The sequence below is a fragment of the Rattus norvegicus genome, chromosome 10 (genome assembly GCF_021556685.1).
Source record: "Rattus norvegicus strain SHRSP/BbbUtx chromosome 10, alternate assembly SHRSP_T2T, whole genome shotgun sequence".
Classification (NCBI taxonomy): domain Eukaryota; kingdom Metazoa; phylum Chordata; class Mammalia; order Rodentia; family Muridae; genus Rattus; species Rattus norvegicus.
In genome coordinates this window covers 75,624,246-75,642,123 of record NC_141543.1, presented here as the reverse complement: position 1 = coordinate 75,642,123, position 17,878 = coordinate 75,624,246, and the positions used below count along the sequence as shown (strand labels likewise).

Genomic DNA, 17,878 nt, shown 5'->3' with positions numbered 1-17,878 from the left:
ATTTAGTACTCGTGTGTATGCTCACATGCCATAGGTCATGTGTGAAGGTCCGTGGACACTTTAGGGAGCCAGTTCCACCATGTGAGTCCCAAGGCGTCAGACTTGGCAGCAAGTTTCTTTACCCCTGAGCTGTCTTGATAGTCCAACATTGTTTATTCATATAAAATTTCTGCAGTTTACCTCTCAAGAATAGTATTTATATAACATTTGGGAAAGGAAGATGGGTGAAAGTCATGTAAACAATGTCTAAAATATCGGAGTATCAGACAGACCGATAGCTACCAGTATAAGAGTTGTAGTCTAGGGCTGGAGAGATGGCTCAGCGGTTAAGAGCACCCGACTGCTCTTCCAGAGGTTATGAGTTCAATTCCCAGCAACCACATGGTGGCTCACAACCATCTGTAAAGAGATCCGATGCCCTCTTCTGGTGTATCTGAAGACAGCTACAGTGTGTACTTATATATAATAAATAAATAAATCTTTAAAAAAAAAAAAAAAGAGTTGTAGTCTAGGGAAAGAAGGCACTGAGCCAACTGAACTGGCTAGGTATGGAGAGGGAAAATAAGTGTAGACTGCTTTGTGTATTTACTACAGAGACAAAGTCAGGGAAGGTGATGTCTCTGTTAAATATACCTTCTCACAAAAGGGCAGCTAATAGAAAATTTTAAAATTTGAAAGTGAAATGATAAACCTTTAATGGCTTCTTTTTTACTAGGTCCAAACTAAATGATATGATAGATGCTATTCCAAAAAGTAAGAAGAACAAGAGATGTCAGTTACACTCTTTAGATACACACAAACCTAAACCTTTGGGGTAAGTAGAAATAAATGTCAAAATGTTCTATCAATGTTAAGTAGATTAATATTAGTCATATTTAATAAAAAGGATAACTTGCTAGTTTTGTTAATTGGATTACATTCTGACAAATGTCAAGATAGCATGTTCTTGGGTTCTATGGATCTTTCTGAATTGAAACTATAAGGTCACTGAGTTAAGTTTTTTTCCTTTATGTTTCAAGAGATAAGAATTTTGAGAAATTTATGTCACTAATTTTAAAGTTTTCAAAGTAGTAATATTATTTGATTTGTAACCATCATGTTTAAATTGTTTTCGTCTTTCTTATTTTTAGGTTTCCTAAATACTTTTTCAAAAAGTAGACAATGTATTTTATTAAAGATAAAAAAAAAAAAGCCTTACTCAGTTATGGTGATGTGTATTTGTGTAACTAATTTTCAGTTTTCTTGGTTGGACACACAATACTGGTTTGCCCTCATTTTCTGGCACAGTGCCACAGTTGTTTGCTGGTTTGCCCCAAGTATTCTTGGGGAGGATAGAGTCAGCATAATTTATAGGGAGTTTGAAATAAATTTTGGGGAAGAATAAGGTGATATAAAACTGTTCTGAGTTAAATATCTCTGTCATTGGAGCCATTTTATAGACTTATTTCCCTCTAAAATAAAGACCTGAATATCCAGGTTTTTCCATGCCCAGGAAAAACATATTTAAAATTTTTTTCATTAGGACTTGGTGTGTAGCACAACACTTGGAAACAGAAACAGGCAAATCCCTGTGAGTTGAGGCTAACCTGATCTACATAATAAGTTCTAGGCCAGTCAGGACGATATAGTGAGATCCTGTCTCACAAAAATAAACAAAAAATCATGAAAGCTATGAAATTCAGAGAAGTAGAAAGATCATGAAGTAGAGACTTTATTATTTGAGATAGCATCATCACCTTAGCTTGTCAGGAACTCTGCTCAAAAGATGCTCCAACCTCAGCCTCCTGAATACAAGTGGACACTGCAGGGACTCCTGCAGTCCTGTGTATCTTACTTAGATTCAACACTTAACAAACTTTGAAACATTTGTTTCATTCATCTGTTTGCCTTTTTCTTTGCTGAAGTATTTAAAGAAACTTCAAGGCATCCTGCCATTCTCCATTGACATGGGTCTCTAAAACTATGAATATTTTCTTTCATACCTACAGTAGTATAGCACCTATTGGAATTAATTATAATTTGATACCCAGCTGATACTCAGATTCACTTGTGGTGCTTAAAAATATCTTTTTGGATTTGTTTGAGGTAGGATCTGAACAACACCCATATATTCCATAGTATCTAAATACAGAGTACTCTGAAACCAATGAACATTTGTACAGTTTACAGTTTTACAGTAGTTCTCAAGCTTCATATCCTTGTGGAATGTGTTGTTGTTGTTGTTACTGTGGTTGTGGAGACAGGGTCTCATGTAGTTCTGGCTGGCCTCTAACTTTTTGTATAGTTTGTATAGTGGAAGATTACCTTGAGCTCCTGATCCTGTTAGTACCTCTCTAGTACTGAGACAGCAGGCATGGACTAACTACCGCATCTGTCTTTAATACTTGTTTTTTTTCTGTATTTGTTAGAGGAGTCCTTTCTAAATGTTCATTTCAGTCGTCATTTTCTCATTAGAAAGTGAGCTGATTTTGTTTTCTTCTTTTGTGGTTGTTTATTGAAGACTAATAAAAAGCAGTAGATAGCCCAGCACCTTACATACCTGTTCTCACTGCTGTTTTCCTGTGAAGACCAGTTCTTCCTGTTTTGCTCCAACTGCTACTCTGGTTCTGCAGTGACTTGCTTTTTTGTCAGTTGTCTATGAGGCTACATCTTCATATCTTGTAGCTTACAAAAATAAGTAAGTCTCCACAAACTTCATGTTCTCTTTCAAGTACAGCATCTCTACATGGAAAATCAAATGGTTTCTGAAGATTGTTGATTGAATGTGAAATTAATGTAATGGAGCTAGTTGATCTTGGGTAGTGTAGTCCAACTAAAGTAGCTTTAGTTATTTCCCAGTGTGTGTAGATAGTAGTCAGTGAGTATAGTCTTGTTTACTCAGAATACCTGGAGTAGGTAGAGTACTTTGAAAGGCTTCCACAATTGTTTACTGTTAAGTCTTCATTTTATGTTTCTTCCCTGTTCCCTAGCCTCAGATTTTTAATCAAATGTTTTTCCAAGAAAAGTATACTCACTGGGTTCCAGCTTTATAAAGAACAGTGGTTGAGTTGCCTTTACTGAGAATGTTCTTTTAGCTGTGCAAGTAAATCCTAGGTTTTTTGTTGTTGTTGTTTGGAAGTTTGGTATCTGAAAGAAAGATCCAGGCCAGACTTGTAGGTGAGAAGTTAGCAGTTAAGGATACTTTGAGAACACAGAATGTAAAACAATGTAGAGAGAAAGTAGAGCAAGAGCAGAGAAGATAGGAGGTTTCAGTTAATCAGAAGAGTATGGCTGGATGGGTAGGAGGGGACCAAAGAAGGATGTCTCAGATTGGTCTGGTCAGCATACTGAATGTTCCTTAGTCACTGAGGACCCCAGAACAGACACTGGTTTACAGCACTGTTGTAAACAATGGTGGTTGAGTAAATGCAGAATCTAGATTGGAGTGGATAGAAAATGAAAACAAGGTTGTACTGTGTTAAGCCTTAGATGGAAAGTACAGGAGTAGAAGAAGGAAGTGACTTTGAAATTCTTCAGAAAGCATGTCTTAAAGGAGACATACAGAGCATAAGGCCTAGATTCTGATTTGAGTGGTAGGTTAACTGTCATTAGAGGAATGTGAGACTTGAGACAGTATTTAACATGCAAGATAGAGCAGAAGTTGACATTTCATTGTCAAAGTAGGTAGAACTGAACCTCAATTTGATCTTTCCCCTTAGTGGGATTAAAGTGCTCAATTGTATAATGACCTGTTAAGCTGAAAGTTGAGAAATTCTTATTTAGCTATGAAAAGACTTGGGTCTTACCATCTTAAGGAGGTGTGACATTGAATTTCTAGGATTGTAATGAGACCTGTAGAAGATCAGGCAGGAGCCAGTTCAGAAGTAGTAAAAAAAATCTAGAAGACTCTCCCTGAGTGGAATATAGACAGACATTTGTGTAGGAATGCACATCTGCCACACAGCCAACATGCATGACCAGTGTCACTGAAACTGGTCTGGGAGGAGGGGCTAGGAAGTTCTCAGTAAGTGTAAAGAAATTATGTGTGTATGTAGTACTCACTAATTTAGGCTGTTTAGAGTATTCATCTTAGTATGCTACTTTTATTAACTATAAAATTTACGTACTTTGTTAGATTAATATGTGACTTTCACGGCTACTTGGAAATCAAAGTTTTGTTGCTAGATCTAGCTGTAAATAAGAGTGATTTAATCATTTAATGATCACATTAAAAGAATTTTCACTTGGTTAAAGATTGATCCATGTTTAATAGGTGAAAAGACTATCACTTTTTAAGTGCCATTTGGCTTTAGAACATTTGAAGTATATTTGCTTGTAAAATGCTTAATATATAAATGAGTTTTTATTTTTATAACTGTAAATAATGTTAAGTTGTATCAACTAAACTTGATAGTCAAGTGTTTGATGTAAATGTGTGAAACACATTAAGTAACAATGTATTATGGTTAAATATATAATTTATTATTCAAATTTGCAGATTTATCTACTAATACCGTAATATGTTAAAGAATTCATGATTTTAACATAGACCTTAGAGATTATCTCTTCAGGTTATCTCAGTGTCACTAAGCCTTGTACCATACTGTACTGCAGTGAAGGGAGCAGTAGCAGTGTCAGTTCAGAGAAGTTAAGTACAGATAAGAGAAGTAGTGAAGACCACAGGAAGGACAGCAAGTGTAGGATCATTTTCCATTATGGACCTTTCCAGGGAACAGCCAGGTAAAACCAAGCAATCCTTTATTCTGCCTTTTTAAACCTTTTACCTCATGTATACCTCCTTTTCACTAATATTTATTCTTTTTACAGAGGATGTTGGATGGATGTTTGGGAACTAATGTCCCAGGAATGCAGGGATGAAGTAGTTTTAATTGACTCTAGTTGTCTTTTAGAAACACTAGAAACGTATCTTCGAAAGCACAGGTAAGTGCAAAAGTCATTATGATATAGTGGGGAGGGTATCTTAATGTCTGACCTTCAGAGTAGCCTGACACTGGCTAGTCCAGTGACAGGCTTCCAGTATTCCAGTTGTCCTGTTAATATGTGCACTAGGAGTCATGGTAGGCAATTTTTTTATGAAGTGACTTTGAGTGTTAGTCTTTTTGTGTCTTCTTTTTAAAGACCTATTCTTATAATTATTAGCTTGTTTTTTTGTTTGTTTGTTTTGAGACAGGGACTTTCTATGATCCCTGGCTGTCTGGAATTTATTATGTAGATCATGCCTGCCTCTGTCTCTTGTGCTGGGATTAAAGGCACGTACCATGACCAGTGTTGTTTCCATTTTAAACTTTGTGCGTGGGTGTGCGCACACACATTTGTGTAGCTTATAACCAGAGGTGATGTTGGGGTAGTTCGAGCTGGAGTTACAGGGAGTTGTGAGCTACCTGACATGGCTGCTGGGAGTCAAACTCTGCACTTTTACATAAGTAGTTTGTACTTATTCTCAATCATAGAAACAGTTTCTCTGGTTTTTGTCTTTCTCTTTTTCTTTTTTCTTTTTTAAAATATTTACTATTTGTTCCAGATTGGTCTTTCATGAAACACGGGTTGACTGAATCTATTGAAGTATAGTTAATCACTTTGGAAAGTATAATATTCCTGGGTTTTTTGTAATAAAATCATGCTTGATAGATTTTCAAAATTAAATTAGCAGGTTTCAGCCTAGAGTTGTGTGGCTCAGTTAGTAAAGTACTTGCCTAACATGCATGAAGGGTTTGACCCCCAGCCCTAGCATAAATTAGGCCTGGTTAAACTATATTGCAATCCCAGTGCTTGGGAGGGAGAGGCAAGGTGATGGTGAGTTCAGGGCAGCCTGGGAGACAGGAGACCGTGTTTCACCCCAAAAGCTTTTTGATTTCTCATTGGAGATACATCTTCTGTAATTATTTGTTAGAATCTTTAAATATTTAGAGTTAGAATATATCTGTTTCTTGTAACCTCATAGTTTTCTTTTTTTTTTTTTGGTTCTTTTTTTTCGGAGCTGGGGACCGAACCCAGGGCCTTGCGCTTCCTAGGTAAGCGCTCTACCACTGAGCTAAATCCCCAGCCCCATAGTTTTCTTTATATAATACTATTACAAAGGAACTTTCTAAGTGTCCTTAGCATTTGGAATCCCTTAGGAAGGAGAGAAACTGGTAAAGGAAACATCTAGTGGATACTGTTTTTTTGTTGGTGTTATTGGGAAAGCTCTGCTATTACAGATTTGTTACATTTGGCCTCGGGTTCACTTTATTTTTTGTTCTTTTTTTTTTTTTTTTTTTCTCTCGGAGCTGGGGACCGAACCTGGGGCCTTGCGCTTCCTAGGCAAGCGCTCTACCACTGAGCTAAATCCCCAACCCCTCGGGTTCACTTTAAAAAAGAAGAGTTATAGCCTGGTGGCTATGCTTTTTATCTCAGTACTTGGGAGACAGGTGCAGGCAAAGGAGGAGTTTGAGGCCAGCCAGTTCCAGGCCAGCCTGGTTTACAGAGTTAAGTTCCAGGACAGCCAAGGCTACACAGAAACCCTGTCTCGAAAAACAAAAAGAATTATAAACACATGTGCTAACAAAAATCCATGTTTTTGGTCCCCAGCTCCAAAAAAAAAGAACCAAAAAAAAAAAAAATCCATGTTTTTTTTTTTGTTTGTTTGTTTGTTTTTAAAGATTTATTTATTTTATTTATAGATGATTGTAAGCCACCATGTGGTTGCTCGGAATTGAACTCAGGACCTCTGGAAGAGCAGTCAGTGCTCTTAACTGCTGAGCCATCTCTCCAGCCCCAAATTCATGTTTTAAAAATTGTCATGAAGGGTTGGGGATTTAGCTCAGTGGTAGAGTGCTTGCCTAGCAAGCGCAAGGCCTTGGGTTTGGTCCTCAGCTCAAAAAAAAAAAAAAAAAGTCATGAATTAATGAACTGCATACTCAGCTCCTTTTTTTTTTTTTTTTTTTGTTATAAACTTTCTCATCTTTGCCTTTTTTGATTGGTTTTCAAAATGTAGACAATATACTGATGGTTTGAATTTGAGAGGGGAGACTAAATGACATAAAGTGTTTGTCCTTCCTCCTTAAATATGAATTGCTTCACCCTGAAAGTGTCCTTAGGGTCGTATAATAATTTAATGTTTTAAAGTTTCCTATATTTTGGCTTTTAATTAGGTGATAGTAGAGTATTTTATAAATATCCTAAGAATGAGAAGAAAATTTTGATTAAAAGAGTAATTTTATATTTAGAAAAGAAGTTGAGATTGCATAGAATTTGTTCTACCCATTAAAGCTTTATGACATTTCTTTTTTGGTTTGTTTGTAAATATAATATTTGTTCATGGATACCTATACCACAGCTCCTTCTGTGGTGGTGAGAGGCTCACTTCTCTCCTTTCACCTTTACACGGGTTCTGGGTTTGAACTCAGATTACTCAGCCGAGGAAGCCGAGGAAGCACCTTACGTAACATGGAGCTCTCTCAGATTAATTACATTATTTTATGTGTATGTACGTGGGACTGAATATATGTTTGTACATCACGTGCGTGCAGTGCTTACAGAAGCTAGGGGAGGGTGTTGGGTTCCCTGATGAGGGCGCTGAAAACAAATCTGTGTCCTGTAGAGCAACACATGTTAGCTTCTGAGCCATGCCTAAGTTTTTAAGACAATATAGTTGGTGGGTGGTGGTGGTGGTGGTGGTGGTGGTTTTGTTTTATTTTTTGAAACAGAGTTTCTCTGTGTAGCCCTGGTTTATCCAGGAACTTACTGTAGACCAGACTGGACTTGAACTCAGAGAGATCCACCTACCTCTGCCTCTGAAGTGCAGTCCTTAAAGGGATATGCCACTTTATCTGGCTAAAAATAGTAACAGTATTGGTATAGGGTTTATTATGGGATTAGATTAAATTGTAAGGATTGACAACATAGTACTGTTTGCTTAGGAATATATTTGACAGTATAGTAATGTCAGAGTGTTTGCAGAACCTTGTCTCTCAACTTTTAACTTTGTCTTTGTTTTTGAGGATCTGTTTCACTTGCTTTCTCAATATTTGCTTATTTATTTTATGTATATATGAGTACGCTGTAGCTGTCTTCCTTCTTAAAAGTTGGATAATGTCCATATTTTATATATATATACATATATATACACATATGTGTATGTATGTATATATATATATAGTACATCTCCTTTACTCATCTATTGATGAACTATAGATTATTTCCATGTCTTAGTTATCACAAATATTGCTATGGTGAATGCGGGCTTGCAAAACATACATAATTTATTCCTAGAAATGGGATTCCTCAATCATGGTAGTTTTATTTTTTAAAATTACATTTTATTTACTTGGATTGGTGTACTGTGGGCATGCACAGACTAAAGAGTGCATACAGAGGTCATCGGATAACTTCTAGTAATTGGTTCCTGCCTTAGAGTTTTACTGCTGTGAGCAGACACCATGACCAGTGCAAGTTTTATAAACGACAACATTTAATTGGGGCTGGCTTACAGGTTCAGGGGTTCAGTCCATCATCATCATGGGTGGGAGCATGGTAGCATCCAGGCAGGTATGGTGCAGGCAGAGCCAAGAGTTCTATATCTTCATCTGAAGGCTCCTAATAGAAGACTGACTTCCAGGCAGCTAGGGCGAGGGTCTTTTTGCCCACACCCACAGTGACACACCTACTCCAACACCTTCTAATCAAGCCACTCCCTGAGCTGAGCATATACAAACCATCACAGTTCCCTTCTATCATATAGATCCTAAAAGTTAAACTCAGGACTCCAGTCTTGGCAGCAAGTGCATTTACCCACCAAGCCGTCTCATTTGCCTCAAGTTTTTATTTTGAGGAACCTTCATATTTGTCTTATTTAGCTTTTTTGGGGGGCGGGGGGCTCTCACTGAGTAGCCCTGACTTCCCTGGAACTCTCTCCATAGAGTAGTAGGCTAGCTTTGAACTCACAGAGATCCACCTGATTCTGCCTCCTGAGTGCTGGAATCAAAGGTGTGCATCACCATTCACAGTGTGTTGACATTTTTATGATTCCATCCCAGCATGCAGCAGTAATTTCTCTGCATTCCTATGACCACTGGTTTTTCCTTTGGGTGTTCATTTGACATTTTGTTTATTAATAGTAACTATTTTAGTAGGAATGATGACAATCGTGGTTTTTGGCTTTGATTGGCTTTAATACAGCATTTCTATGTAGGCTAAGCTGGCTTGCTCCTTCTGCCTTTTCCTCTATGTTGGGATTACAGGTGTAAAACACTGTGCCTTGTTTATAGGAATTGTTTACATTCTGGATATTAATTGCTATCCAAACACTTTCCCTGATTCTGTGGTTTCCTGTTACTAATAATTCCTTTTCTTTTTCTTTTTTCTGCCTTTTCCCTCCTTCCTTTCTTCCTTTCTTGTTTTCTTTGTTTTGTTTTTTGATACATGGTTTATCAGTATGTTCTTGGCTGTCCTGGAACTCACCCTGTAGACCAGGCTGGCCTCAAACTCAGATATCTGAGATCCTTCTGCCTCTGTCTTCCAATGCTGGGAGTAAGGTTCGTGCCACGACCATCTGGCTTCCTCTTTTTTCCTTACTTTTTATTGTAGTAGTGTGTGTGAATTATGTGTGTGTAGGAGCCTCATGGAGGTTAGAAGAAGCATCAGGTCCCTTGGAATTGGAGGCAGAGACAAGTTGTGAGCTACTGTGTGTGTGCTGGGAACTGAACCCAGTCTTCTGTGTAACAAATACTCTTAGCTGCTGATCCATCTCTCCAGCTCTAGCTTAGAAGTTTTTAGTTTAATGAAGTCCCTGTTGTATATTTGCTTTTGTTGTGTTATGATCCATGTTGTGCCATGTCCAAGAAATTGTTTCTTAGTTCAATGTTGTGATATTGTCCCCCTATATTCTAAGAGATTTATAGTTTTAAGTTTTAATATGTGTACCTTGAATCCATTTTGAGTTAATTTTTGTATTTCTGTATGTATGTTTTTCAAAGCATTAGTGATGTAGAATGAATGATTTACTGTAACTTGTCAGTCTTACTACCTCCTAACCTTAGAGGCTTAGGAAGCCTCTAACTTAGCATAAAAACATAATTATCTTCTATTGGACCAGAAAGACCTGGCCCATGATAGTTGCAAGATAAAGCAGAAAGATGTGCAAGACTGTACCTATACTCACTGCTATTTCCACCTTCTGGGGAGGCAGAGCCATGGAGATTGTATAAACCCAAGAATTCAAGAACAGCCTAAGCAATGTAATTAGGCCTCTCACCCCAACTGTTTGTGCATGTAATGTGCATGTGTGTATAGTTACATATTCTCATAAGGCCACATGTAGAGGCTAGAGGTGTTAATATCAAGTTTTTCCTCTATCAATATTCTCTCTCCCCACCACCCGCTCAGAAGCAGGGTCACTCACTGAACCTGGAGCTTGATATTTTGTTAGATTGACTAGTGGGTAAGCCCCTGAGATTCACCTTTCTTGCCCTTAAACTCTGGGGTTACAAGTATGTGCTGCCAAACTCATCTTTTTATGTGGGTACTAGGGATCCAGACTCAGGTCCTTCCTCATGGTTACACAGTAAGCTCTTTGCTCACTGATTCATTTCCTAGGTCTCCCTTGCTCTCTTTTTAAGATTTATTTTGCTTTTAGTTTTGTTTATATGTGTAGGTTTGTGCACATGAGTGCAAGTACCTACAGAGGTGAGAGGAGAGCATTGGATCTCCTATAGCTGGAGTTGCAGGTATTTTTAAGCTTCCCAGTGTTGGTGCTGGGTCTGAATTCAGAACCTCTTGAAAGATAAGGAAACATTGAGCTCTAGAACCATCTCTCCACACCTCACACTTATCTCTTAGTAGTAATGGCTGGCCTAGAACTCACTATAGACCAGGCTGGCCTGGAACTCAATGCCTCTGGATCTGTCTACTTCTGCCTCCTGAGTGCTGGGATTAGGGCATGCAGCCACCACCACCTGGCAAGCTATCTTTTATGTTGTTAAACTATGTCTTCTCTCTTCTATGTTATACTTTTTTTTTAAAAAAAATTTTTTTTCAGGCAACTTAAACCAGGGTAGAAGATACTGAATTAGAAGGACCTACAAAAAGATGGTGAAAGTCAGTTATAATAGTTGGGTTCATATTTAATCCAGAACTAGAAGAAGTTGAGATTAACTGAGGTTGAACCTAGGTGATTCTCTGAGTGATTGTTTTTAACTTGAGGTCAGAGAGGACATCCGAAGAGAATGTTGCCCTGGAACACTAAGTGTAAGCAATTGTCTGCTAGGTGTCTCTAGTGTCTCACTATTTTATATTATAGGTCTAGCCTCAGGCAAGAAGAATGAGATCTTGGTCATAAGTCATCATCATAAACTTGGCTGAAGCCATGGATGTGTGCCCATGGGTGCAGGTGACCACCAAGTTTCCATGAGAAATGAATTTAAGTCAGAGAGAGTCAATATTTTTTTTTCCATCACAACAGCTCTCTTCCGACAGTCAATTAGTAATATTGTAAGCTTGGTGTTTTATCCAGGTTCTTTCTTGTTTTGGGATTCAGAAATAAAGAAATTAGGTTCTGAGGGTCATGGTGGTATATACTTAGATTTGAATATACTTGAGGCGGGGGAATCACATGTGTTTTTTGAAACAAGAATATATCTGCCTTAAGCCCATTTTTAAAGTTTAAAATCTTTATACTTGAGCCCATATTCTAGTTTAAAGTCATTTCTAGTTGACAAAGCTGCATTCATGTAATCTTTAAATTTGCATTTAATGTGGATATCTTTATTTTGTCTTATTTTTATTATTTTTTAGACTTTGTAACTCTGGCTGGCCCTGAACTCTCAGAAATCCATCTGCCTCTGCCTCTGCCTCTATAGTCATACCCCATTCTTAATTTTGAAAGTTTGTTTGTTTGTTGTTTTAAAACAGGTTTTGCACTGATTGCAAAAATAAAGTCCTCCGAGCATACAATATCCTCATTGGCGAACTTGACTGCAGCAAAGAGAAGGGCTACTGTGCTGCCCTTTATGAAGGCTTGCGGTGCTGTCCGCATGAGCGACACATACATGTTTGCTGTGAAACAGACTTCATTGCACATCTCTTGGGTCGTGCTGAGCCAGAGTTCGCAGGAGGGTATGAGTATGTAGTTTGCTAGAATGGGCTATCTAGCGCTTTGCTTCATTTTATTACTCAAAGTTTATTTCTCTCACCTATGCCTCACTACATAAGTGTACACATTAAGGTATGCTGTAAAGATTATGCTTTCTTTATTGAATGAAAATATGGAAAAAGTGTTCTGGTTTTTGGTTTAGTCCTCTGCTCCTTAGTTTTGGAGAAGAGATGGACTTTCATTATAGATTAACATTTTTACTTGAAAATGATTGAAATTAATATTTCTTCATACATCCTGCTTTATCATGTTTAGATTTTATTCACAATTTTGCATACAAGTTAGGTTTTTGCAGCACGGGGGTTAAATGCTTTATTGAATGTAATTCATTGTATTATATAACTATTAAATTATAAAAGAGCCTAAATTAATATCTCTGGCTTTGTTATGAATAAGAAATTAGAAATAGGTTTTTCATAGGCTACATCAAGCCCATTCTTCCTTTGGGTTTTATGTGTGTCAACTCCCTTTTGAGTTCCTAGTGTCATCTAGCAGTTTTTTAATTCCTACTAGACTAGCCCTAGAAGGCCTTTGCCTGTCATTGAATCACTTTGGAATTGCCTTTTTTCCCATTCTTCCTCAAACCAGCTTACCAATCAACTAAAAAACAGTTGGCATTTTGCTGGAAGTTGAAAGGAGCCTACCATATCTATGAGGGAAACCGCTCCATGGCACTTCTGAGCCCTAAGACCTATTTTCTTAGAGCCAGTTCCTGAATTATCTTAATGTTTTACCAGTATTAGAATTCAGTTTTACTTGCATATATATTTCTTATTGGTGAAAACCGTGTGTGTGTCTGATTGTCAGATAGACTGACTGTGTTAACAATCTGAATTTTCAGGTTTTACTATTTCAGTAAACTCTAAGAATTAATGTTTGATTGTTCTGAACAGGCGACGAGAAAGACATGCTAAGACAATAGATATAGCTCAAGAAGAGGTTCTCACTTGCTTGGGGATTCATCTTTATGAACGACTGCATCGAATCTGGCAAAAACTACGGGCGGAAGAGCAGACGTGGCAGATGCTCTTTTATCTTGGTGTTGATGCTTTACGTAAGAGCTTTGAAGTAAGTGGATCACTTCTGACGGGGTTCTATTAATCATGAGTCTAATCTTTTGGATTTTTCACATTCAACTTTGTTTTTATAATAGATGACTGTGGAAAAAGTGCAGGGTATTAGCCGCTTGGAACAACTTTGTGAGGAATTTTCAGAGGAAGAACGAGTTAGAGAACTCAAGCAAGAAAAGAAACGCCAAAAACGGAAGAACAGACGAAAAAATAAGTGTGTGTGTGATAGTCCTGCTTCCTTACACACAGCAGATGAGAAAGCAGTAAGCCAAGAAAAGGTATGTATATGTTGTTCTTGCTTTTGGTAGAGGTAAGACTGTAGATTTGGGCATTTTTATTCTTTTTACTTTTTTTTTTTTTTTAAATACGAGGTCTTATAATTTGTATGACTTTTCCTCCAAAATCATGGGTAAATCACAACATTTAATGCATGCACTTGTTTATAAAGGCAGTGTGCTGGATTGTTGTTTCTTCATAACAAAGTCAAAACATGGGTTATTGTTTTTGTAACTGACCCGCCACTTCTCAATTAGAACCCCAATCTCTTAAGTACCCAAACTTTTTGTGGGTTATACTTAAGCAGTATTTATTATAATAAGTAATAAACTGGGGATATCATAAACCATTTAGAAAATTGTAAGCCTACTCTCTATTAATCGAATAAGATTTAAAGATAGGTCAACATAGTGAAACCTCATCTCAGAAAAAAGTAAGCTTTCAATATCTGGCATTGTCTCAAGATGTAAGAGATTTTTGCTTTTTTTAAAAAATTAGGACAAATACTATGTGTTTTTTTTTATTTTGTTTTGTTTTTTTGCTTTGTTTTATTTTTGAAGTGACAAATTGACTTTTCATTTTTGGGGAAGTACCTGCTAAATACACAAGTTTGAATAAGCAAAGTTTGTCTCAGTCATTCTTTGAAGTGAAATTGTTCTTAATTTAGTTACCAAAGTGTAGGGTATGGGACAAAAGATTTTTGCTAAGTGTTTAACAACTAAGGGGATACAATGACTTCAGTACATTTTGGTTGCCCCAGTCTTCACTAACTAAGGCTGGACTAGCAGTGTCTTAATATGGCGAAAAGGAGCATAAAACATTTTGCCTCTAAGGAACCCTTTCTCAAAAAGTTGGAGCAGCCCTCTTGTCTCAAATGGCTAGGCTTACTGACATGAGCCTCTGGATGTCTCAGTGATTTTTGATATGGATACTCTTAAAATTTTTAACCTATAACTGCTATTTTAATTAGTTAATTAGAAGTTAAAATGCAGCCACTGTGTAAGTAAATCTTTTTATTGTCTCTTAATGTCCATCTTCAAAGGAAACAGACTTCATGGAAAATAGCTGCAAAGCCTGTGGCAGCACTGAAGATGGTAATACTTGTGTAGAAGTAATTGTTACCAATGAAAATACATCATGTACTTGTCCTAGCAGTGGCAATCTTTTGGGGTCCCCTAAAATAAAGAAAGGTGAGTAAAGAATTGGTTTTAAAAATTAACTCTTGCTGGGCAAGGTGGCACACACCTTTAATCCCAGCACTAAGGTAGCAGAGGACCCTGACTCCAAAAAAAATTGTTTTTAGATAATTTATTTATTTTTATTTTATACATATTGATGTTTTACCTGCATATATGTTTGTGTGAGGGTGTTAGAGCCATTGGAACTGGAGTTACAGACACTTGTGTGCCAGTATGTAGAACCCAGGTCCTCTGAAAGAACATCCAGTACTCTTAACCACTGAGCTAGCTCTCCAGCCTCCCTCCCCCAAAACAAAATTCAAATATATTCTTCTAATAGAAGGGTTTTTAGAGATTTTTGGAATTAGTTGTTTTTTGTTGCTTATTTATTTTATGTATGTGAGTACACTGTAGCTGTCTTCAGACACTCTAGAAGAGGGTATCAGATTTCATTACAGCTGGTTGTGAGCCACCATGTGGTTGCTGAGAATTGAACTCAGGACCTCTGGAAGAGCAGTCAGTGCCCTTAACCACTGAGCCATCTCTCCAGCTCCTGATAAGGGCATCGGATCTTATTACAGATGGTTGTGAGCTACCATACAGTTGCTGGAAATTGAACTCAGGACCTCTGAAAGAACAGTCAGTGCTCTTAACCACTAAGCTATCTTTTCAGCTCTGGAATTAGTAATTTTTGCTTTTCAAGACAGGGTTCCTTTTTAGACCTGCCTATCCTGGAACTTACTATGTAGACTTGGCTGATCCCAAACTCTGAGATCTGCCTGTCTCTGCCTATTAAGTGCTGGGATTAAAAGCATGTGCCACCACTTTCCTGCTGGAATTATAATTTTAAAGTTGCTTTATTACCTCAATATCATATGATCATCAGATACTTAATATTTCTTTTTTTATAAGACACAAAACATGTAAATGCTAATCATGCTTTCATTATGTTCTATAAGCAATAAACTTTGATATTTCCCCCTGGGTGCTGAGTTTATGTTTGTTGTCACCTGCTGTTTTAGGCATGTCTCCACACTGTAACGGCAGTGATTGTGGATATTCATCTAGCATGGAAGGAAGTGAGACAGGTTCTCGGGAAGGTTCAGATGTTGCCTGCACCGAGGGGATTTGTAACCATGATGAACATGGTGAAGATCCCTGTGTCCATCACTGTGAAGACAAAGAAGATGATGGTGACAGTTGTGTTGAATGTTGGGCAAATTCTGAAGAAAATAACACAAAAGGAAAAAATAAAAAGAAGAAAAAGAAAAGCAAGATGTTGAAATGCGATGAACATGTAAGTGGTGATTTGCAACTATAAATCTTTGCAGTTGAAAACAACTTACTTGAATTGGCATGCATAGGTTAATTGATAGGGCTTTTGTTTTCAAGATTTATATATTTATTATATACAAATACACTGTAGCTGTCTTCAGACACTCTAGAAGAGGGTATCAGATTTCATTACAGCTGGTTGTGAGCTACCATGTGGTTGCTGAGAATTGAACTCAGGACCTCTGGAAGAGCAGTCAGTGCCCTTAACCACTGAGCCATCTCTCCAGCTCCTGATGAGGGCTTTTTAAAAATGAGTATTTTAAACTGGACAGTGGTGACACATCCTTAATCCCACTACTATAGGGCAGAGGCAGGCGGATCTCTGAGTACAAGGCTAGTCTGGCTACAGAGTGAGTTGTTGTCTTGAGAAAACAAAGAGTGAGTGTTTTGTATAGTTTCATTGCTTACTCATTTTGTGGGTGTGGATATGGGGAGGGAGTGTTCATTTGTATGGAAGTTCTAATGAATCGTACATCTGGCTAATCTTTTTATAATACTTTGCGATTATTTTTCTTTAGGTTTATTTTATGTGTGTGAATATTTTACCTTCATTTATGTCTGTGCACCACATGCCTGCTTGGTCCCTGCAGGGGATAGAAGAGAGTACAGGGTTTCTTGGGAATTGGCCATTAGAATGACTTTTGTACTACCATGTGCGCGCTGGGAATTGAACCTGGGTCCTCTGCAGGTGCTCTAAGCTGCTAAGCCATCTCTCTAGTCCCAATGCTTTATTTTAATTAGCTATATAATTTTGAGAAATTTGTTAGTTTTTCTCTTTACACAAAGTAGGATAATAGAGCGTTTTAGGTTCCATGAAGATGAAGTAAGATTGTATAGCAGGTTAGCATGGGCTGAATGGCGTGAATGTAAATATCAGTGGTCGTTGCTAACCTGCTATGACTTGTCAAGCCCTGTCCTGTAAATTTGTTTGTTTTGATTATTGACTGTCTTGTCTGGATTGTGAAGTCTAAGCTGGAGCTCACTGGGCACCTGGGCTGTTTGCTGTTGCTTCTTGGATAATAAGTGCTGTTCTTTTCCCCTCTTTTCCCCTCTTTTCTTTGGGAAATCTCTTGCCCTGGTTTCAGATCCAAAAACTTGGAAGCTGTATTACAGATCCAGGTAATCGAGAGACCTCAGGAAACACCATGCACACAGTGTTTCACCGTGACAAGACCAAAGATGCACATCCTGAGAGTTGTTGCAGCACTGAGAAGGGTGGGCAGCCATTGCCTTGGTTTGAGCATAGGAAAAACGTACCACAGTTCACAGAACCTACAGAAATGTCATTTGGTCCTGACTCTGGAAAAGGTGCCAAGAGCTTAGTTGAACTTCTTGTAAGTAGTTCACCATATCTTACTGTGTATTGGGGGAGATATTTGAAGGTTTCAGGTAGGAAACAGATGACTTTCTATTTTTCACTGATGACTTCTGTGACTTCTGGAGCACATTGTTTTATTTGTCTCAAAGTTCAGAGCATTGGGAGAGTAAGAAGTGGCATCATGTCTAGAAATCTGAGTTATTGTAAACAAAATTTATCCACGTGGCAGTTTAGTACTTACCTTTCTAGATCGGGAAAGAATATTAAATAAGTATAATTTCAGTATCCCAAAGGAAGAGTGAGGAAAGATTAACAGTTTGGCTCATGCTCAGCCACTTAAGAGTTTGAAGCCATCCTAGGATGAGACCCTGTTTTAAACCTCCTATACTCCCTACTCCTAGAACAAAAACAATAAAAAAATACCTTGAACTAAGGCTCGCATTCCAAGATAATTCCTTCAAGTGGTATCTAGGAGGAAAGTATAACTGGCCTTGGGAGAGCGGTAAATTGATACTGCCTCCTAAGGGATTAATTTAACTATACTGGATTGCCAGTGTCCGCTGTATAGCGTGTG

The 17,878-nt window shown here is 37.7% G+C and overlaps 1 protein-coding gene across 32 annotated transcripts in view; it reads left to right on the top strand.

Annotated features, from left to right (window-relative positions):
* Window positions 1-17,878, top strand: part of Ggnbp2 (gametogenetin binding protein 2) — a 31,881-nt gene that overhangs the window by 12,828 nt on the left and 1,175 nt on the right. For 6 of the 32 annotated variants that reach the window (NM_001004273.2, XM_087573070.1, XM_087573069.1 and 3 more), the window contains 8 exons: window positions 716-814; window positions 4,807-4,920; window positions 11,887-12,090; window positions 13,021-13,195; window positions 13,281-13,475; window positions 14,516-14,663; window positions 15,674-15,948; window positions 17,072-17,320. In NM_001004273.2, coding sequence (NP_001004273.1) covers window positions 716-814; window positions 4,807-4,920; window positions 11,887-12,090; window positions 13,021-13,195; window positions 13,281-13,475; window positions 14,516-14,663; window positions 15,674-15,948; window positions 17,072-17,320 — 1,459 coding nt within the window. Of the gene's footprint in view, window positions 1-715; window positions 815-4,593; window positions 4,720-4,806; window positions 4,921-11,886; window positions 12,097-13,020; window positions 13,196-13,280; window positions 13,476-14,515; window positions 14,664-15,673; window positions 15,949-17,071; window positions 17,738-17,878 lie in introns of those variants that run through there. The other 26 variants (XM_087573065.1, XM_087573064.1, XM_087573063.1 and 23 more) reach the window with 5 other exon arrangements.